This window comes from Psammomys obesus, unplaced genomic scaffold (genome assembly GCF_907164565.1).
Source record: "Psammomys obesus unplaced genomic scaffold, mPsaObe1.curated_primary_1811, whole genome shotgun sequence".
In the NCBI taxonomy this organism is placed as follows: domain Eukaryota; kingdom Metazoa; phylum Chordata; class Mammalia; order Rodentia; family Muridae; genus Psammomys; species Psammomys obesus.
Genome location: NW_026596117.1, coordinates 13,588,884 through 13,610,272, shown reverse-complemented (window position 1 = coordinate 13,610,272; position 21,389 = coordinate 13,588,884). Strand labels below are relative to the sequence as shown.

The 21,389-nt window shown below is 49.9% G+C and overlaps 3 protein-coding genes and 1 long non-coding RNA gene across 12 annotated transcripts in view; 3 read left to right on the top strand and 1 right to left on the bottom strand.

The window, feature by feature from the left end:
- Positions 1–1,924: 1,924 nt before the first annotated feature.
- Slc10a4 (solute carrier family 10 member 4) lies at positions 1,925–6,998 on the top strand. The gene is made up of 3 exons (XM_055629322.1): positions 1,925–2,632; positions 3,267–3,477; positions 6,344–6,998. Exons 1-3 carry the CDS (start codon positions 2,058–2,060, stop codon positions 6,854–6,856), a joined length of 1,299 nt encoding a protein of 432 aa, XP_055485297.1. The 5' UTR covers positions 1,925–2,057; the 3' UTR covers positions 6,857–6,998.
- Positions 6,999–7,989: 991 nt separating this feature from the next.
- Positions 7,990–18,015, top strand: Zar1 (zygote arrest 1). 3 transcript variants are annotated; one of them, XM_055629358.1, is made up of 4 exons: positions 7,990–8,826; positions 10,583–10,675; positions 10,753–10,827; positions 17,870–18,015. In XM_055629358.1, exons 1-4 carry the CDS (start codon positions 8,050–8,052, stop codon positions 17,936–17,938), a joined length of 1,014 nt encoding a protein of 337 aa, XP_055485333.1. In that variant the 5' UTR covers positions 7,990–8,049; the 3' UTR covers positions 17,939–18,015. The 3 variants fall into 3 exon arrangements, with proteins under 3 accessions (XP_055485333.1, XP_055485332.1, XP_055485334.1); XM_055629357.1 differs by lacking the exon at positions 17,870–18,015 and adding an exon at positions 11,667–11,960; XM_055629359.1 differs by lacking the exon at positions 10,753–10,827.
- Fryl (FRY like transcription coactivator) overlaps positions 14,757–21,389 on the bottom strand; it is a 223,332-nt gene continuing 216,699 nt past the window's right edge. For 4 of the 6 annotated variants that reach the window (XM_055629354.1, XM_055629355.1, XM_055629350.1 and 1 more), the window contains 4 exons: positions 19,003–19,020; positions 18,113–18,223; positions 17,107–17,297; positions 14,757–16,946 (listed from right to left, as the gene is read on the bottom strand). In XM_055629354.1, the coding sequence (XP_055485329.1) occupies positions 16,688–16,946; positions 17,107–17,297; positions 18,113–18,223; positions 19,003–19,020 (579 nt within the window). In that variant the 3' untranslated portion in view covers positions 14,757–16,687. The remainder of the gene's footprint in view (positions 16,947–17,106; positions 17,298–18,112; positions 18,224–19,002; positions 19,021–21,389) is intronic. The other 2 variants (XM_055629351.1, XM_055629353.1) reach the window with 1 other exon arrangement.
- On the top strand, positions 18,224–21,262 carry LOC129692841 (uncharacterized). 2 transcript variants are annotated; one of them, XR_008722763.1, is made up of 3 exons: positions 18,224–18,287; positions 19,436–19,712; positions 21,106–21,262. It is a non-coding gene; the product is annotated as an uncharacterized LOC129692841 (long non-coding RNA). The 2 variants fall into 2 exon arrangements; XR_008722764.1 differs by lacking the exon at positions 18,224–18,287 and adding an exon at positions 19,269–19,316.

Sequence of the window (21,389 nt, the reverse complement as noted above, 5' to 3'; positions counted from 1 at the left end):
TTGGAATATTTCTCACCACGGCCTACTTGCTCCAGAAGTACACGCTCCCTCCGGATGCTTTGTGCTCCTACGAGTCTGCTGAACTTCCACTCTCCTTGAATTAATAACCCTTCAGTGGAGGAGCAGAAAGCCACGTGTGCTCCAGTACATGAGAGAGTATGAATTTAGGCTTATTTTTCATATTCCCCACCATTTCCATGAGCCTTGGGGAGGAAGAAATGCAAAGACTGGGGTTCAGTGCATCGCTGGGCAGGGGAGGTCACCCTGTGTCTCTGGGAAGGGGACAGGAGTCATTTCTATGGGGGGGGAGGGGAAGTCAGTGTCTTGGCTCTGCTCAGGAGGAACCCCAGCCAGGGCCCCGACTTTAGGCAGACATCCCCACACTGGCTTTCAACTGGCTGTCACTGGTTACTCCAGGAATAGTCACACCTCCGAGAGAGATACACCGTGGGCAGAGAAGTTCCTTTGCTCTGACATGCATGGAGTGATGGGCTCCACGGCACAGGGTCCCCGATCCTATAAACTCTGGTTTGATTTGTCCGGGGATTAGCCTGTCTGAAGGCAGGAGTCTCCTCGCTTTGTCTTGTTTCAGTCCTTTAATCCAGAGACTTTCCTCACAGCACTTCATAAATCTGTGACCACGGAAATGTCTTCTCCCCACCTGCCATGGCTTCTTTAAATTTTTTAAAATGTTACACACACACACACACACACACACACACACACACACACACACACACTTGCTAATAAATAAAAATTCACACACCCAAACAATGCAGACCCAAAGTCTACACTACCTAGAGAACAGTTAGAAGGGGCTTTCGCAGTCGAAGCTGCCCATCACTTCTTTAACACATATTTTTTTTTTTCGTGGAGACTTTTCTCAGGCCAGCTTCCCAACGTGCTGGAGATGGAACCAGGTGTTTGGGAGTTTGGCAGGGGGAGCAGAGGTGTCCTGCCTTCTGTGAGAATCAGGCATGACACAGAAAGAAAGGGAACTGGCTGGCAGCAAGCAGCTGACCTTTCACATAGGGGCTGGAGAGGATTCAGTGTTCCTCAGCAGAGACATTGCAAATGTGTGCCAGTGGCTCTGATCTGATCACTAGCATCACGTGTGTGATTAAAAACGTTTCTCTGTACAAAATAGGTGTGCACAGTTGCAATCTATCAATGAAAAATGAATGGAATGTGTAGGCAGAGTGTACAGAACCCACGGGTCTGTTTGGCCTGGCTTTGAAACAGTACCGGGCTCAAAAGACCACAATCATTACTGCTGCTTTTTACTGAGACCAAACAAAAAGCTTAACACTTGTTTGCAAATTCAAACCAGAGACTCGTGCTGTTTCCAGCCTGGCTCACCCGAAGCCGGGTCCCTCTGTGGACAGGGCTGCGGGCTGTTCAAACTGTTTGTGTATGTGACTGACGTGCACACGGATAAGCTATTTTTTTTTTTCCCTATTCGATGAGTCTGGCCCTCCAGATTTCATTACCAAAGAGGCCTTGAGTTCTGGTGTGCGGCTGCTGGGCAGGGTGACTAAAGATAATTGTGTGCCGTGTATTTGGAGAAGCTAAGGGAAAACATTTGAAATGTTTTCATTAAAATAAATAAATAAATAAAACAAACGTTGATGGAGTCACGTTCAACGTGATCTGACAAGCTTGTACATATATCCAAACATTGCATGGGACGTAGCGTTCAAATTTAACATCTGAGCTAGGAAGAAAAAAATATTTTCAAGATTTAGGAAGGAGGCAGGAGCATCAGAGAATCTGATGGGCAGTCTCCTCCTCCCCCCTGGGCTTTGTCGGGTCTTTGTCCCGCCCCTGGCCGCCCTGGTACAGAACCACTTAGCTGTGATTAGAAGGAGGGGGCGAGGCGGCAGGGCGGAGCCTGCGGCGCGGGCGGGCGGGCGGCGACAGGGGCGCAGGCGGCATGCGGGCCGGAGCAGCCACCGGCCGGGCGCACCGACGCCGCCGCGGGCACGCCTGAGCGGGCAGACGGGCGGCAGGGGCCGCGGGAGCGAGCGAGGAGGCGCGGGGCCCCCGCGGAGCGCGCCATGGACGGCCCGGACAACGCCACCCTGCGCGCGGACCGCGCCACCCTGCCCCCGGACGCGTCCTCGCTGCTGCCGGGCAACCTCACCCTGGCTCCCGGCGCCCTGTCGCCTCCCTCGGGCGCCTCCAGCCCGGGCCCCGAGCTCAGCCTGTCCCCGGGGCCGGGCGTCTCCTTCAGCCCCGAGCCCACCCTGACCCCGGCGCCCGCGGGCGGCGTGGGGGGCCAGGGCTCGTCCGCCTTCCCCCGGCCCTGGGTCCCCCACGAGCCCCCTTTCTGGGACACGCCGCTCAACCACGGGCTCAACGTGTTCGTGGGCGCCGCCCTGTGCATCACCATGCTGGGCCTGGGCTGCACCGTGGACGTGAACCGCTTCGGGGCGCACGTCCGGCGGCCCGTGGGCGCGCTGCTCGCCGCGCTCTGCCAGTTCGGCTTCCTGCCGCTGCTGGCCTTCACGCTGGCCCTCGCCTTCAAGCTGGACGAGGTGGCCGCCGTGGCCGTGCTCCTGTGCGGCTGCTGTCCCGGCGGGAACCTCTCCAACCTCATGTCCCTGCTGGTGGACGGCGACATGAACCTCAGGTATTGGCCTCTTTCTCACTCCGACCCGCAGGGCTCACAGCGAGAGGGGCGCGTGGGGCCGTCTGGGATGGAGCCCTGAGGACGAACGGACGGGGGTGGGGGTGGGGATAGGGAGGCTTGGCCTCGACATACCTGGGGGACGCTGAGAGGTTGTGGGTCCGTGTCGAGGAGGACGGACCCAGACCTGGCTGCTGAGAGGCCCTGGGATTCCACGTGCGGTCCCTTCCCGGGGGGACCGGGGCATGAGCTCACGTCCCCAGTTAACTGGGAGGCAAGCAGAAGGGGGGGGGGGTCTGAAGCCAGGACTCGAAGGAAAGGAAAAAAAAAGGCAAATCAGAACTGCAGCCCCATAGAGAGAACAATCTTGGCAGCGCGCAAGTTATCTGGAAGGGTTTAGAGACAGGGTTCTCCAGCCAGTTCCCAGGCTTTAGGAAGGCCCGGGGCAGCCGGCCTGGGTCCCGAACCCTAGGTCATGGCCTTGCCTGGGATTCACGGTTCTATCGCGACAGAGATAGATTCTCTGCAGGCTTCAACCCCGAGGCTCGCAGGGCCCCTCCCCCTCCCCGCCGTGTAACAGGTAAGGGAGGGCCCCGGAGCCCTCGGTGGGTGACTTCTCCTCGTACCCTTTCTGCAGCATCATCATGACCATCTCCTCCACGCTCCTGGCCCTGGTGTTGATGCCCCTCTGCCTCTGGATCTACAGCCGGGCTTGGATCAATACCCCGCTGGTGCAGTTACTCCCCCTCGGGGCCGTCACCCTGACTCTCTGCAGCACCCTCATCCCCATCGGGCTGGGCGTCTTCATCCGCTACAAATACAACCGGGTGGCCGACTACATCGTGAAGGTAGTGTCTGTCTCTCTGTCTCTTCCGCCGGCCCCTCCCCCTAGAGTCTGGTCTTGTCTTTGAAGAGTGGCTGACATGCTAGGAGGTTTGGAAAGCCGTGAAGGAGACAAAGGCCTTTCAGGGACACGCTTAATACGTTTATACGACAAGCCTAATGTCCGCGCTGGGAAATTCCTAGGTTAACAGCTCTAATAACGGTGAAGGTTTGTAATCTCAGTACTCAGAGGCTGACCCAAGAGGGTCTGGGTTCGAAACCAGCCGGGACTACAAAGCAAGAGCCTGTCCCAACTACTACCTATCACCTCTGAAAATTAAGAATAGGGCAAGAGATCTCTTAGTCATCGCTGGGGGAGGGAGACACACGCATGGAGATACAGTGCAGTCAAATGGCAAGCGTTGCAGGGCAGGGTGCCCCGTGCCTTGCATCCGAGCACTCCGGAGGCAGAGGCAGGTGGATCTCTGTGAGGATGAGGCCAGCCTGGACTGCAGAGTGAGTTCCGAAACAGCCAGAGCTACATGGCGAAGCTCTGTCTCAAAACAAACAAACTAACATCAAGATGGCAAGCACTTCCCACTAACTGAATAGTACTAAAATTCAGAGCAGAGGCAATAACATTATTCAAAACCTTTAGAAATGCATTCGTATACTTTCAAGAGTGGGACTCAAATTCTGAGAAAACAAACCCTGAAACAGGTACCCTTAAGCATCTTCTTAATGAAAAAAGTTGAAATGAGCAAGACAGTGTGTCAGTATAATAAAATGCACAAAATATTGGTCTCAAAGCAGAAAATAAAGCTGGGTCCTGGTTAGTGTAAATTATACTGTAATTTTTAAACCTGAGTATCTTTTTTTTTCCTCCCTGTTGCATTATTTTATATGGTTTTTCAAGTTAATGAAATGATGAGGGATTACCATTACCAGAATGTATTTCTAACATTGATTTATTTTAAAGCAGATATTTTAGCAACACATAACTTTCTAATAGTTGACCAGGGAAAATTAATTTTACTTCTTTTGAAAAGTTAAAAATAGTGATAAAAAGGTGATAATATAAACAGAATGTTCATTTAACGTTAGCTGAAATACATAGCTAACTGAAGTACAGAGACAACTCTCTTTAGATTAAAAATAATAAGGAGCCATTTTAGCGGCACAATTATAGAGACTTTAGAATACAGAAACTTTTTTGCTTTCTTTGTATTAACTTATTTTCCACTTATACAAAGGAGCCAACTTTCCCTTACAAAAGAAATGTAGGGTTCTGTCCTGCACACAGATCTAGCCCTAAGTGAAAGAAGTCCTAGTCAACAAGCAATATAGGATGTAATAGCACTTACTTATACTCACACGCATCTCCTCGGATTTAGTAAGTGCAACCATTCGGCCAATGTTTCCTCAAGGCTTTGCAAACAATGAAAGTGAGCGTTCCCTCTCAGTGCCCACCCATAGTGACTTTTTTTGTATCTTTCTTTTCTTTCTTCTTTTTTTAAACATTTAAATTGCTTAAAGAGACTTTGTAGCTAGAATCCTCCTAATGAAGAATCGATTTTCTGTCAGTGTTTTCAATGTGATACACTCTGAAAACTAACAAGAGTGTTGATTTGTGACAGTTCTGTACCAGTGTTAAGTGATTTTGTATACTTTAGGAAATTATTTCAGTATCTTCTAGAGTAGAATTTTTGATCAGTCAACATCGATTTTAAATGTTATTGTTGTTGTTTTGAGACAGGATTTCTCTGTATAGCCCTGGCTGTCCTGGACTCACTTTGTAGACCAGGCTGGCCATAAACTCATAGAGCTCCACCATGCCCAGCTAATTTTAAGTATTTTTAAAGGGCATTCAGTGCACGCCAATCTCAGAGACGGCAGGGGGATCACCTCCCTGATAGGGGCTCTCAGAGGGGCAGAATTTACTCTTCAGCTTTCTTGGCTCATTAGTGTCCTCACATCCTGTGGAAAAGAGCAGCACGCCTGCCTCTCTGAAGAGGACTAGGGAATTCAGATTTCTTCCTTATATTTGTGCGTTTTCTTCTGCTTGAATGATCGAAATGTACCGGTCAAAACATCAAGAGGGCACACCTCACCCAGTTCATAACAGTGCATCTAAAACCTCCCCACTGTAAAACTGGCTAAGAATCCTTTGAAACGTACAGTTGCAGGATTTTCCTCATGAACAAACTGAAGAGCAAAGTTGCGGAATCACAGAGAATTCATCGTATCTTACACTTAAACTTTTCCTCCAATATAATGAGTTGATAATTGTTTCCATGCTGTTACCATCTTTGGGATGGTAGTTTGAAAGTTAAAATTATCTTAAACCAGCTTAGTTTTTATTGGAAACCTTAACAGCCTTTTGTCTTTTGTGTCAAAGGAGGACTGGCTTCATGTGGAAAGCACGAGGTGACCAGTGAACGGTCCGGTCTAGTCCTCAGAGCACTAGAGGGTTCTTGTGCTGTTCTAGCTGCTCCATTTCCGGGAGGCATGCCAGGAATTTAGACACACATGCAGATTAGGAAGAGCTGTCTGACCAAGGCTAAGGGGCTGAGGGACAGAGCTGTCTGACCAAGGCTAGGGGGCTGAGGGACAGTGTGCCTGGAGACAGTAGCTGTCCCCTCATGGCTGGTTTATCATTTCCAAGACCTTTTCAGAAGTTCTCCTCTTGCGCCATCCAAGGCAATTGCCAGAGGCCAGAGAAGTCACTGGGCATTAGGCGAGGCTCCCGAGCAATCCCGTCTAACACGGAGTTCCGGGCTTTGGCCACGTTGGTGGGAGGTTAGAATGGATGTATATAGCTTATTCCCTCGCCTGAAGCCCTCCTCGGTGACGTCAGGGCTGACAGTCTGCCCCTCTGTTCTCTCTCACCAGGTTTCCCTGTGGTCCCTGTTAGTGACTCTGGTGGTTCTTTTCATCATGACTGGCACCATGCTGGGCCCCGAGCTGCTGGCGAGCATCCCTGCAGCTGTTTACGTGGTCGCCATCTTTATGCCCCTGGCAGGCTACGCCTCGGGCTACGGCTTAGCCACCCTCTTCCACCTCCCGCCCAACTGCAAGCGGACGGTGTGCCTGGAAACAGGAAGTCAGAACGTGCAGCTCTGCACGGCCATCCTCAAGCTGGCCTTCCCGCCGCGCCTCATAGGAAGCATGTACATGTTCCCCCTGCTGTACGCCCTCTTCCAGTCCGCGGAAGCGGGGGCTTTCGTCTTAGTCTACAAGATGTACGGGAGCGAGATGCTGCACAAGCGAGATGCCCCGGATGAGGATGAGGACACGGATATTTCCTACAAGAAGCTGAAGGAAGAGGAGATGGCAGACACCTCCTATGGCGCCGTGGGGGCGGATGACTTGATGATGATGGAAACCACACAGACCTCGCTCTGAACCCGGAGATGCTCGGGAGCCTGTGCCTGGCCGAGAGAGCACTTCCTGCCTGCGACGTCGCGGTGGTGCGGACGGCTCACATCCAGGAGGAGCACGGATTCACGCTTCCTGTGACAGATTTGCTCTCTTCCCCCCCCCCCCCCAGATAACGTTAGTAACGTCGTAGCAGCGTTAGCCACGTGTTTTTCTAAATCACCAGTCAGTGTTCCAACAGGGCTTACACCTGGGTCGGCTGCCGCGCCGCTTCCTCCGGTTAAGCGTGCTGTCTGGAGTTTTTGTTTGTCTGTTTTTCTGTTTTTGTTTTTTGTTTTTCCCCGTTTCCACCACCATTGCTGCAGATAGAAAGCACTGTATTAGAAAAATGGGGTCGGAAATGTAGGTGTCTGGTGCATAGATGAGTAAAATTGTAAAACAAAAACGTGTTTGCTCAGCTTACAAACACCTGATGAAATCCGATTGTAGCCCGTACTGAGAAAAGTCCGAACGCGGGTCCAACACTGCAAAATATAATATTGCCTTGTCAAGCCACTAACAAGCTAGAGAAAGTCACATTAATGTATGTGACTCCTTGATCTAGCGTCTACTGTTAACGACCACCAACATTTTCCAGGAATTAAGGCTTTTTTTTTTCACCCGTTTCCTCCATTTGTGTAAATGCATCTCAGATCCAGTTATCGTCTGAGGGGATGGCATACTTCGGGACATTTGTAGACCTCATTCCAGATGAGAGGAGACGGGGACCTCTGTTCACCTCCAGGAAAAGGTTGTAGCTTCAAGCTCCTAAGGCGTGTCCCTTCCCGAAAGGTGGGTGGACAGTCCCACCTCTCTGGGCCTAGTGGGCTGTGATCTGAGACAACAAAGAGGCTCCAAGCAGGCCCCTAACCTTGCTGTTCTGCTCCCTTCATCAGACCCCCCGGCCTGGCCTTGCCTTCCTCACAGCAGACCTCTGGGGCGAGGAGGGCCCGGGGCCCACCTGGCTGTGCTTGTCCTGGTGGAGCGCTCGGCTCCCCGAGTTCACCTGCAAATCGTTACATTGTCTAGCAAGGAGGGCGGCGTTTCCGCCTCCTCCGGGAGGCTCTCCTCTCCCCGGAGCGGGGAGAGGCTGGGGAGGGTTGGGCCGCCTATTTAACGCGGCGTGGCGGAGAGCTGGGTGGCTCCGACAGCCGGCCCGGGCGAGGCGAAGGGGCGCACGCATGTTCCCAGCGAGCACGGTGCCCTCCTGCCCGCATCCTTACCCGGCCGCCGCCAAGGCCCGGCATGGCTGGCGACTGGGCGCCGGGGACTGCCGGGCCGCTCCGCCCTCCTTCCTCCCGGGCTGCCGGCAGCTCACGGCCGCCGACTACCTCGACAGCTACCGGCGGGCGCAGCTCGCGGCCCTGCTGTCGCGGGCGGGCCCCCGGGCGGTGAGCAGCCGCGACGCCGCCGTGCAGGTGAACCCGCGCCGCGACGCCTCGGTGCAGTGCTCGCTCGGGCGCCGCACGCTGCAGCACGGACGGCGCCGGCCCCGGCCCGCCCCCGACGCCCAGCCCGCTCCCCGCCGGCCGCGCAGCCCCGCCGGCGCCGCCAGGCCCGCGCGCTCCTGGCGCCCCGTCGCCGTGTACTCGCCGCTGGGCTTCCCCTCGCTGGAGGTCGCGGGGGGCGGGCAGACGCCCACGAAGGGGGGAGGGGAGCCGAGGCCGGCGCCCGCGGGGACCCCGGAGCCGGAGCCCGGAGGGGTGGAGGAGGAGGAGGAGGAGGCGGTCCCCCAGCCGCGCTCCGGAGAGCACGACGTCCTGGCCGACGCGCAGGCGGGGCCGGAGCAGCCGCCGCGGGAGGACCCGGGCAGCGAGGAGGCGGCGGCGAAGCAGCCCGGGGCCCGGCGTCCCGAGCCGCGTCCTGCCGCGGAGACGGCCCGGGACCCCGGCGAGCCGGCCGCCGACGGGGCCTCGCCGCAGAGCCCCGAGCAGGACAGGGAGCGCCTCCGCTTTCAGGTGAGGCCTGGACGGCTCCGGAACCGGGGGTGTTCTTGGGCCTAAGCCGGAGACTATGGATGGTGCAGGGCGTAGGATTCTCCAAAGCCATCAGTGGGTGTGATGTTTTTGTTTTTTTGTTTTTTTTAATGTGTATGGTTTTTTTTTTTTCTTTCCTGCGTGGATGTGTACTTCGTGGTAGTAGTGGGGAGATGGGAGCAGAAGGGCGTCGGGTCCTCTGGGACGGGCGTTCGTGAGCCCCCTCGTGGGTTTTAGGAGTTGAATTTGGGCCCCCTGGAAGAGCAGGGCGTGCTTTTGCTAGCGGAACCATCTCTCCAGCACACGGGCTTTTACAGCTGGTGCGTCTTCGTGCAGTGGCCTGACTTACTGACAGTCTCCGTTCTTGGGGAGATGCCAGTGTAATTGTTTTATCCTGATCACGTGGACACCATAAATAACCCCGTGGTGAAGGCACACGGTCCGGTCTGGGCCATACTTCGGAGGGCTGACGGAAGAGAAGGGCGCACACAGCAGAACAGCAGCTGGCGAAATGCTTCGCGGTAGAGCCGATTCCCAAGGCCCCTCTTCTCATTTTCCCTCCAGATGTGGAAAATCTGTTCTCAGTTGTCTGCCTTCTCTCGTTCTCTGTCAGACCCTTCCCTCCATTTCCGAAGCTGTCAACGGAAGCTTCTCCCTCCCCGACTTGCTCGGCTCAAAAAACAAACAAAACCCCCTCATCGATCCAGAAGGCCAGCCACCAGCACGGCTGAGCCTTTGGGTGGTCCTGAGTTGATGCCTACGCTAGCCAAACCAGGAGTTAGGGGCCCAAGGAGGGCAGCTGTAACCCCTAAGGGAATGGAGAGATCAAGATTGTGTTTGGTGTTAGGGGTTGGGGTGGAAAGTGGAGGGAAGAAGATGACACAACACTTGGGCTTTGTTCACAGCTGGGTGTGATCTGAGGCAGCAATCTTAAGCTCTCTGGCCTTTCCTGGTGCTTGCTCACCTGCCAAAATTGCATTAGGTCCTCTTTTAGGCTCCTATGTGTCCTAAAGGCTTAATGATAAAAACTTGTTCCCTATCTGTCACTAAGTGGGAAGACAGGGAAGTTTAAGATCAGGTGCCAACACTACACAGCTCATAGTGGGTGAGTTATACTTCCAAATAAGTAGCCGGGCTTTCGGACTTAACGAAGCATGGCGGAGAATTTCGCGTCGGTTTCTCCTTCTTCTAAATACTTTTCATCTGTGAATGGCCTAAGCTCATCCCACATAAAAGAGGCCTAATGAAAGAATCCTGAGCCTCAGACAGCACTGGTTTCTTGGTTTTTCCCTTGTCTGAGGGGGAAAAAAAACAAAACAAAACAAACTTGCCAGCTCACCAAATTAGTCTGGTATAGAAGTTGTTTTGTTTGGCCTCTGTCCTCATACTTTTTTGATTGAATGGTTTGCTCGCCCGACTAGAGGTTAACCCAAACCACCTCTTTCTTACCACTGTGATCTAGAATGAAATTTGGTAGTTTTGTTTGTCTCCTTCCCCCCCGCCCCCCTCCCCAGGCTTTCTCTGTGTAGCCTTGGCTATCCTGGACTCGCTTTGTAGACCAGGCTGGCCTGGAACTCACAGAGATCTGCCTGCCTCTGCCTCCCGCCGTGCTGGGTTTAAAGGCGCTCGCCACCGTGTCCGGCGGAAGTTTTGAAGTATCAACTAGTCTCTGTCCCGGGTTCTGAAAGGAGAGTAACTCGGGCATGGCTCGGCTGAAGTGCGCTTCCCTGCTGTTCAGTTCCTAGAGCAGAAGTATGGCTACTATCACTGCAAGGACTGCAACATCCGGTGGGAGAGCGCCTACGTGTGGTGCGTGCAGGGGACCAACAAGGTAAGAGGCGCGGTGCCGCCGCCCGGTCCTGCTCGGAGGCGAGCGTCTGCTGTACGCCCTGCCTTTTCTCCTCGCAGGTGTACTTCAAACAGTTCTGCCGGGAGTGTCAGAAATCCTACAACCCCTACCGCGTGGAGGACGTCACCTGCCAAGTAAATTACACGTTTGCCCCCGGGGAGAGGGTTTTTCTCTACTTCTTTGAATATATTTTCTAAAAGAGATTCCAGTTCCCAGGGGCCTCAGGCTCTGCCTCCCCGTCACCCTCCCCACAGGCGGTAGAAAGTCCCCTGCATTGTGAAATGGGGCGTTTATTCTCTTCTGCTCTTGCAAAAACCTGACACCACAGGCTCTTTTGAATCCATTCCCTCGCTTGCAGTCTAGAAGGTTGCTTACCTGCCACTCCACTTGGCATAAGGGAAACCATACTGCAAAACAGCACCTTTCTGCTAGGTTGAGGTGGTACCCCAGAAGCACATATCCGAGCCAGAGTATGAAACACAAGGACTTGAGATTTAGCCTTTTCTTACTTGAGAGTTCACAGGGGGAGTTTCCTGTAAGACCATGCAAAATTGTCCAGCCTTACGTGGTTCGCCCATGACTATGGCTGCTAAGCCTTTGCCTGCTTACTATTAATTTAGCACTGTGCCAGGTGGCTCAGATAATCTTTAAAAAGAAAGAAGTGACAACATTTACCTGTTCATGTGGATCACAGAGCTAAAGGAAGTTCCCATTTCTGTTTTTGAGAGTCCAGTCAACACACTGGTGTTGGTAATTGGGGAATTAACTAGCTTAGGGTAGGCACTGAGATGGAGGGCAAACCGTCAAGACTCCATTAAGAAAAGGGGATAACGGGCACCATTCCACAATAAGGTGCCTTAGGCCACTGCGTACCTGGCTTTCAATGCCCAGTACATGCACCGTGTGTTCTGAAGCTCCAAGAATCCAGGGGAGAGGGGCTTCATCTTTTGTACTTTTCACTCTGATCTTTCAGAGTTGTAAACAGACTAGATGTACCTGCCCAGTCAGACTTCGCCTTCGCCACGTGGACCCCAAACGCCCCCATCGTCAAGACCTGTGTGGGAGATGCAAGGACAAACGCCTGTCCTGTGATAACACCTTCAGCTTCAAATACATCATTTAGTCAGAACCCGCTCCTGCTAGATAGGGTCGGTGGAGCGGACCTGTGAGCACTCTCCAACGCCCCTCCCCTCCCCCTTTCTCAAAACACTTCACGAAAAGGCATCGTGCTTTGATAAAGCTTGTGAATAAAAGGTCTTGCAAAGAGTTTGAGGCTTTATCCCGTTTATGGCTCGGTTTGAGGAGAGCTCCTGCTGGAAGTCTGCCGTTCACGTCTGTGGACGGCAGAGTGGGCCAGGCACACTCGGGGAGGCTTCGGGCACCTGACTCGACACTTAAGGCTTCACGGACAGGAAATCAACAGCTTCAGTTTGTAGGTCTGAAGCTTCTGAGAGAGGGTGATTAAACAGGACCGACAAGATGATGCAGTGCTATCCTGCTCTTAGAATTTAAATGGGGCCTCCTAATACAAACCCTGAGGGCCTGCCGGCTGATGGCGGGGCTGGGCGTACAGCCGCAGGTGCCTCTAATGAAACAGGTGGTGGTGGTTGGCCTAACACAAAGATCATAGTTGGAACCAGGTGAAAACTGCGTTCTTCCAATTTCCCAAACATTTGTTACAGTAGCGCCCAACCTACTCCCCCCAGAACCCGGATGCCAGCCCAGCGAGCATTCCGCAATGAGGTGGGCAGTCCAGAGCGGGCATGAGGACTCTCTAGTGTCCTTGTGTGTTGGGGGACAGGTTCACCTGGGCCCAGAAGAGTCAAGCGGATGCATGTACAGGGCGCCATCACCCTGACTCTCATGGCGGAGGGAGGGGCCGTGTTTAACAGCATCCCAGTGCACAGCAAATACTCCCGGTGATTCTGAGGGGCTGTCGGTTCTATGAAAACAGGACCCAGGACTGAATAATGCAGAAGCTCTCCTTAGTGGAGAGAGCCTCAATGGAGAATTGGCCCACTTAGATCAACTGAGCTGAACTTTTGAGTCAGTTGAGTTTGATTAAAGTATTTTATGTTGGGACATGTGCAAAGATCCTGTGGCAGAGGGAACCAGAGAAGCCAAATACTGAGTAGATAATGGCAGGTAAAACTAGCAAGATTAGGCGGGGGAGCTTTTCAGGCCCTGCCTGGGACTGGCCATTATGCAGTTTTCCGAGAGAAGGCACTAAAAAGGGTTTTATCCATTTTTATTTTATGCATATATGTGTTCTGTCTGCATGTTCTGTGTGATGCATGCTCGAGGAAGCAATCCAGAGGGCGCTGGATCTCCTGGGATGGGAGTTGGAGTTTAGAGCCACTATGTGGGGGCTGGGAACTGAACGGCAGGCCCTCTTACAAGGGCAGCCAGTGCTCTTAACCACTGAGCCATCTCTCAAGTCTCCACCAAAACTTTTTTTTTTTTGAGACTTGGCTGTCCTGGACTCGCTTTGTAAACCAGGCGGGTTTTGAACTCACGGCAATCCACCTGCCTCTGCCTCCCGAGTGTTGGGATTACAGGCGTGAGCCACCATGCCCGGTCACAACATTTTAAACGTGTGTTGTGGGTAGTGGGCTAATGAGGGCAGATTGCAGGTGCCCAAGGTGTTTTCATTGGAAAGGTAGATGGGTAAGGGGGTTTGAGGACTAAGATGGAGAGAAGCGAACCTTAAGAACTGTGTGGTTAAAAGCAGTTTCAGGGGGCCGGAGAGACGGCTCTGTGGTTAAGAGCACTGTCTGCTCTTTCAGAGTTCAACTCCTGGCAAACACATGGTGGCTCACAACCATCTATGATGTGATCTGATGCTCTCTTCTGGCCTACAGGTGTACATGCAGATAAAGCTCTCATACAGAAAACAAACTTTAGAACAGGTATGGTGGCGCACTCCTGTGATCCCAGCACTCAGGGAGGCAGAAGCAGGTGGGGCTCTCCGAGTTCGAGGCCAGTCTATGAAGCGAAGCCAGGAGAGCCAAGGCTACAGTTCCACTTGTTCTCTTGGGGCTGTCTCACTGAGTTGGGGCTAGGTCCAGGTAACGATAATCCAGTTGACCCCTGTGCTTTTGGTGGGACAAGATGCACTTAGTAAGTACTTGCCAAGGAGATGGACTAACATCTACCTGCAAAGAGTCCAAGACAAACATACTGGCTGCTAAGGTGGGCAGTGAAATCAATCTTTAAATTTAATAGTGCCATTGATTTTTCTCAGGGCAGCTAATACTATTTGGCAAGGATCAGAATGTGGGCACTGAATTTGGCTATTGAACAAAGCGACACAAAGCTGGCATTCCAGCACTGAGGCCTGCCACACTGTTTATGGGTGCAATCTGAAGCCCAGAGGGCGTCAGACCCTGAGACTGACCGGCTAGCAGGAGACACTCCGATTGCCGCTTCTGCATGTTGTTAAAGAATTATGTAATTTTTGCACTTTTCAAACTGTGGACCACTTTGGAAACTGGGGATGAGGAGAGATGGGGATGGGCCAGAGGAAGCCACACAGAAACTCTCAAGTCGATCCCTGAAGTGCAGCTGATGTGCTCTGGCAGTGCTATTTCCTAAAAGGTCCCTTAGCAATGCTAAGGCCGAGGCAGGCGGTAGTGAACAGCCCTTCCTCAGAGTCACTAAACCTGGATACAGCTCCGAACCCTGCAACTGTATTCTGGCTTCCTAAGGAGTAGCACCAGGAAACTGCCCAACCTCTCAGTTCCTAACTAAAAATGACGAATTCAGCAAAAAGGCTTGTATGTAGCAAACACTAGGTTCGTGTGGAAAGAAGCCGATTAAAATTAAGCACTAGTGATTCTGTCACCATATGCAACCCCTGGAGTCAGAAGATGGGCGAGTCAGTGTACCTGTGATAGGGAGAAAAGTTCTAATGGTTCTGTGTTTGTTTTTTGTAAATGTATTCATTTTTTTCACATCAATACCAAATTACATATAAATTGCTTACAAAGTCTGGGTAGTCAATCTACTTTTCTTCTGCCTTTTTAAAGTAAAATTATACGTGAGAACTATACAGGTAACGATGTCATCTATAGTTAACTTTATTTTGTTCTTAAAGCACCACACAAACCAACAGCTACAATGCTTTTTTATTTTTAACAAAAAGGATGTGAGGAGGGTGAGAAAAACGGGAGAGAAGGGATGTGAAGTGTGGTGTGTCTTTGGACACCATCCCTGTGCCTGCCCCCCAGCCCAAAAGTTAATAATTTAAAGGACACCATTTACAGTACCAGAACACCAATAAAATAATTGTTTTTTTTTTTTATCTGGGTCAAAAAATACAGTGATTATGAACGTGCTGTGACCAGTTATGGAATCTTACAGGAAACATAACTACGGCCAGCAGTCCGTCGGCATGCCCAGTGCCTTTGACGAACACACTTGAGCATAATTACATTTCTGTCAGGGTCCACGGCCCCCGGGAAAAGGCAAAGCTGAGCAATTCATTTCTACATTCCAAACTTTGGAGCCACAGAGCCCAGTTTGAAAAATAAAAGTCACAGTGGAAAAGAGATGCATATAAAAAATACAAGGTGTTCCTTTCAAATCAGAGGAGTTGTGGGACTACATTCATTTCCTTTACAAAATGCTATTAAAAAAAAAAAAAAAGACAGAGGATCCAGTTTGTGTTAGGCTACAGACTCAGACAGTGGAGAAGTATATTGCGTGTTTTGGGAGTCAGTCTTCAGGCTTCCTGTCTTTTCCCCCATAGCCCCAAGGTTCTTTCAAGCCTGAAACACGTTGAGTCCTGCATAAACACACAGGTCGTTTGCACCTCTTCTCTTGACGCCTGCAGCCCACAGGGCCAGCAGAACACACAGTCCACCATCAGTGACCACAACTTTTAGCTTTGTGCACGTGCTCTGGTGTAACAGTGCATGGCACGAGGGAACAAGAAAATACAGGTTTTAGTCTATGCAACGTCTATAGTCGTCACGGAGTAAAATAAGTTAACTTGTTTAATAAGAAGCGCTGACGGGCAGCGGACATCTTTTAGTTTACACTTTAAAAGTCTCTGCAGGCATCTACTTTGGTTAGTTATCAACAATATCAACATAAGCACTGATCCGAGAGCTGAGCAGCAGAGTCCAATAACGTTAACAGATATATTATTATTTTTTTTTTTTGAGACACTGGGAAAACCCCAGTCTTAAAATATTATTAAAGTGTTCTAACATTTACACACTATGAAGAGTTAGATCTAATAAAATAAAATTTCTTCAAAAATAATCTTGCAGTGCTCTTTTAGGCATGCTCTGAGAAGCTGTTACCGGACACCCACACCTTGAAAATAGGACTGTCACACACTCACACACCCCAACTCACACTCACACACACACACAATTCCTTATACAGACCAAAAAACCCCAAACACCCCATATACCCTTAGCCCATAAGTTGGGGGAAAAAAAAACACCGAAAAACCCCAAAACTCCAGACCCAATGGTTTTTGCAAATTAGTCTTTGTTATGGGTCTGAATGGGTGGTCATGTTGATGATTAAGCGTCAACTATACGTTATGTTGGTGATGGCTAGAAATCCAAGCGGCTCTGCAGGCACAGGTCTTCAGCTAAAATGAATTGGCCCCAACCCCAGCCTCATTTCCCCTGCCCTGCAATGTCTTGGAGGCCATTTATTGCAAACATCCTTGGAACTGTTTTCTTCCTCCAGGGTTGTGCACTTGTATGCATCGCTTTTAGCCCTTTTTCTTTTTCACATAAGTTAATTAAAAACAATTTTTTTTTTCTTCATCATGTATGCACTGTAGAGGTCTAGGCAGCAGTCAAGCAGTTAGGTATTTTTCTTTGTTTTTGTTTTTAACAGTTTGAAATTAGTAGACTACAGTTGAAGGTGCTGCCCCAAAGTTCTCAGTGACTCACAAGGGTTCATAAAAGGTGCTTGGCTGATAATCCTTGATCATCTTCAGCTTACGCCCTCTCGAGTATTGGAAGTTACTCAGAATCCAGTGCTCGCCATGTTTCCAGCTGTTTTGGCCTGTGCTAGGAGCGGATACGATTGCACCATGCGAAGAGACTCTCTGATCTCCAGGTTGAGTTCCATCAGTTTGTAGTTGGCTTCCGACGTGTCCAGGTTTGCGCCGATGACCGCGAAGCTGCCCGTCTGGCCCAGCGTCTGGTGGTGAAAATAGATGTGTAACAGCGTCTGCACGGGGTCGTCCTCACAGCTGCCAAAGATGTCACTGGGCCAGAGCGCTCTGGAAAGACATGCCGTTAAAGTTCTGAGATGTGTGTCATCACAGCATAGCCCACATCTGAGGTGAGGACCTATGGACCATGCTGCCCGGCCAGACTCTGGTACCTGTTTTTTATTTGAGTAACTGTACTACGGTGTCTCGTTGTCTCTGCCCAGCTTACCTGAAAGCCTTGACTTGGGCTACAGCCGATACAAATTCCTTGTTCTTCAGGCTTTCGATCAGGGAATGGATGGCAGTTTCTATTGTGGTCTGTGCAGCTTTGGAAATGTCCATTTCTTCGTTTTCCGAAGCGGCCTCAGCTTCCTTGAGAATCCCTTCCAGCTGGGAGAGTTCTTCTGACATGTTGATGACCTAAAGCAAATGCATCATTAAGGACCTGTTCCTACAGTCAGCCACAAGAGGGGAGCTTAATCAGCTGATGGTGGCAATGTTCTTCTCAGCAGGAAAGTAATTAGCCACCAAGTAAAAGACTTAAAAACAAAGAGGCCAAAGTCTCTTACCATGAAGCCTAGGCTACTCTGAACTAGAGACCCTCCTGCTTCAGCCTCCTGAGTACTGGGTATTACAGAACACATGTGTATATATACATATAAATGTTTATACTATATTTTGGAAGACTATAATTGCTTTTGGACAGTGAAGGAAAGTGTATTTTAAAAGGTTATTTACCCAGGATACTTTATAGAACTATCATACACACATGGTATCTATGTCTGTATAAAATTGTAAAAATTCAATTTATTTCCCTAATGAAAATTTCAGTACCAGCATGTAAGAAGGGGGAAAAACGATTAAAGCAGGTAACTGTGAACCTGTGTGTTAACCTCTGCGTTAATGCCGTGTGCATTCACGGAACTACAGAAACAGATGAGATGTAGGGGCTCCACAGTGCAACTTTATGCACGCTTTACTTTCCGTTACAGGTCTGTTTCTGCTACTCAACCTCAGGCTTGACCTCTGGAAATCGGCTCTCATTTACCACGATGGTCTGACGTATCACGAGTTTGGAAAAGAGCTCACTGATCAGCCGGGAAAAACCTCAATGGAAGTGGCTTCGGACGTGGCATTCTAGCAAGGAGTGTATACACATAAGCACATTATCCGCATGCTGGTGCCTATATAGACTCACAGCTCCAGGGCCATCCCCGGTGCCTGCTGGGATTTACCTCGGCTTCGTTTTTGATGGTGTTTACTTGGTTGATGAGTTTGCAGTAGGCCTGGAACAGAAGCAGCAGCTGAAAGTGTAGTCTGTACAATCGCCGGCAGAGCTCCAGCTCCTGGAAATGAGCAGCGTTAACTGAGGTTAACCCAGCGTGGGATCCGACCGGATGGCGTACTTCGGTAAGACATCACACATCTGTTAAGATCGCCCGAGTTTGCACTTCTGCGGCAAGCGAGTTAATACGGTGTGAAGCTGATGAGAGGTGGGGGAAAGGAGCTTTGGGGGCTGGCAGTCAAATAACAAGGCTCGCTGCTGGTTACGGAATTCCTTTTTAGTAGGAAGCACATTTTCACATCGGACAGACACTGTCAGAAGGCGATATGTGAAATGCTCTCGAGGGGAGGACTCAAACACAAATGCAAAACTTTAGGTGGACGACGGGGAAGAAATTTGCGAGTGTGCAGGCTTCAAGCCCACTGAGGCTCTCCAAGCGCCCGTCAACAGGCGCCGAGCAAAACTGGGTATCCTCTTACCACAATGAAGGGGCTCTGAAAGGAATGGACTCTTCTTAAGACAACCACTCGGTGACCTCATTCAATGAGACTATGAAGCTGGCATGTGCAATTTAAAGTTTGAGATGTAAAGGGAGGCAAGTCAGATACAGGGGTAGAAAGGAACGCAACCCCTAGGTGCGTGTACGGATTCGTCATAAAGTCCCACTTTCGCCATTTTACAGGACCGACGTGTCATGGATTAGGACAATGCAAAACTGAAGCACACACTACTTTCAAAGTGGTCAATGGCAAAATGTTGCTAGGGCACAAGGGGACAAATGGCAGATGGAAACCAGTTTGTCTCGCAAGGATAAGGAATCTATAAAGACAGGCCACTTACTGCTAGAATTCCCATTTGCTAAGCAAGGTGATCGGGTCACAAACAAATACAAAGAGAGAGAGATCAAGAATTAGTACAAGAAACCACCGTAACTGAGGTTACAGATGCCCCACACAAACTCCAGAACACATTTATACCCCGAAGAAAGTTTTATAAAGTCATTTTCAAACAGCCCCTTTCCAAGCGTTTACTGCAGGAACCCAGGGCAGGCTCTGCGTGTTTTCCTTTGGCAGAGAAGATTAATTTGAGCTGTAGTTTGTCTTAAGGCCACAAAGAACAAAACCGAGCAGAGGGATCTGGGGCCCCTAGCCATTGTAAGTGTACTGTGGTCTAAGTTTTTCTTTTGTCCCCAAACCCCACCTGTAATAACATTTCCATGAGTACAGTGGGAACCTTATTAAGTGAATTTACCATTATTATATTTTTACCAAAGGATTGGCTGAATCTTACACAGGCAAAGCTTGCCCTACCCAGCAGCGGGCTCTTTGGCGAGGCTCATTCTAGACTTTCCTGTGTCTACTTAGCTCTTGGGCTATCTCACTCATGCTGTGGGCCCACAGGACAGAACACCAGGACTGGTACGTATCATGCTATACTTCAAATGCCATTTAGGTCAGAAATTTGACCTAAGTGAAGTCAAGTATGTGAAATACACAGTGAACGGCTTTGGAAGCTTGAGAAGAGTCACTTTGAATGAAAACAGATGGTTGGTATGTAAATGGCGCGCCTAGGACTACCTGCTTTTCTGAACTGTTTCCTCGGGAGGGCTATTTTTAACCACATTTATTCCGGTCGGCTTAGAAAGGATTTGCTAAGCAAAGGTGAACGTTAGCTCCACACAGCTGACCATAAATTATGCAAACAGTGGCCTAGTGACATTAGCAGAGTGCAATTCAAACGTCAAACAGTAGCAGGAGGTTTTACTTCATATAGTTGATTTCAGGTGGGAGTTCGGGTTTTAAATCCCTTTCCTTATTCCTGTTATTCCTGTTAGCACGGTAAGTGGAACTGATTCTACACATACATGCCGATAGTTTGGTTCTGACATGCGCTGATAAAGCTTATGGCCACTAGAGTTACAGGCAAAGGCACAAACTCTGCAGCTGTGAATTATCAAAATCGGTCTTGATGCACTGAAAGCAGACTCTGAAGGTGACACATACACACATTTTAAGTACACTGATGTTTACATGGTAGATTGTGTCTTCATTAACTCAGTATCTGCTGACTGCGTGTATAGACTGCCACACAGCACAAAGGGGAGATACAAATCACTCTCCCGTGTACTGTCTCCGTTTTTCACTCAGAAAAATCTCAAACTGTTAATTGGGTCAGAAGTCTTGCAGATCATGGGATTGTTTTGGAGGTTAGCAGGAAAATAAGAACCTTGTTTGTACGGATGCCCGTGGTATCATCAGAGGCACCCACTGGCTTCGATTCTAGAGTTAACGTCTACCTCCGCTCATGCTTTACTCATGCTTTCAAGTTTCCTCTAAAATAGTACAGAGCTTGGAATTACCTGACCAGGTGTAAATCTTGGTTTCTGCTATACTGTCCCCTCTGCACCCCGGTTCCCCCATCTTCACAGTGGGAATAATTAAGGGACCATTTAATCAAGTTGCAAGGAGAGAATATGATTATGAAAAAAATGTGTTGGCATCATGCCTAAAAAGCTTAGCAGTTAAATTATGGTTTTTATCAAGATTTCATTCTTCTCCACATTTCAGACTTTTATTATAATGTAAGTTTTGTGGACATGTACTGTTATAAATGTAGCTGAGGTGGGAATTCAAATGTCAGGCGAGGAGATGGCGGAGCTGCTGAAGGCGTTCTCCTTGTATGAGGGTGCTCCCACTGCAATAACGCATGGGTCTTAACGTGTCAGTCCTGGAGGATTATGGATGTAATCCATCCTGTGGATGCACCTTTCTCTAAGAAAACGCAATGCTATTACTAAAAGCGACTAGAGGAGAACACAAGAGACCCACACTTCCACATTTAGAGTAACACGGATATGGTTCATCTGCTCTGGGGTTTGCTTTTCTCACCAGCCAATAAATCCACAGAATACTAATGCACAACCATTTCTTTTTCTCCTGAGAGGCAGATGTGACTAAACGCCAACTTGGACCGTCTAGATACCCATCAAGCTTATCTTCTAAATGTTATTAAGCTTCAGTGGTGGGCTGGCTGCTCATTTTTATTAAAGGGAAGTTTTCATTACTAAGCCAATATTTCACTGAACCTAACTTTCCGAAAGATCGTTCTGATAACCGAAATGAAAAAGGCTTAGCTTCTCACGGCATTCTTTCTAGGGATGTCAAGCAGAGACAGTAGCATGCCTACACCGTTTTATACTATTGGATGTCGGCACGCAGCAGGAAGTA

What these genes read in the sequence shown, in the direction of transcription:
- Slc10a4 (XM_055629322.1), top strand. Translation starts at nt 2,058, where the DNA reads ATGGACGGCCCGGACAACGCCACCCTGCGCGCGGACCGCGCCACCCTG. An exon ending in GACGGCGACATGAACCTCAG is followed by an intron (nt 2,633 to 3,266) that starts GTATTGGCCTCT and finishes CCCTTTCTGCAG; the next exon opens with CATCATCATGACCATCTCCT. An exon ending in TGGCCGACTACATCGTGAAG is followed by an intron (nt 3,478 to 6,343) that starts GTAGTGTCTGTC and finishes CTCTCTCACCAG; the next exon opens with GTTTCCCTGTGGTCCCTGTT.
- Zar1 (XM_055629357.1), top strand. Translation starts at nt 8,050, where the DNA reads ATGTTCCCAGCGAGCACGGTGCCCTCCTGCCCGCATCCTTACCCGGCC. An exon ending in GGGAGCGCCTCCGCTTTCAG is followed by an intron (nt 8,827 to 10,582) that starts GTGAGGCCTGGA and finishes CCTGCTGTTCAG; the next exon opens with TTCCTAGAGCAGAAGTATGG. An exon ending in GCGTGCAGGGGACCAACAAG is followed by an intron (nt 10,676 to 10,752) that starts GTAAGAGGCGCG and finishes TTCTCCTCGCAG; the next exon opens with GTGTACTTCAAACAGTTCTG.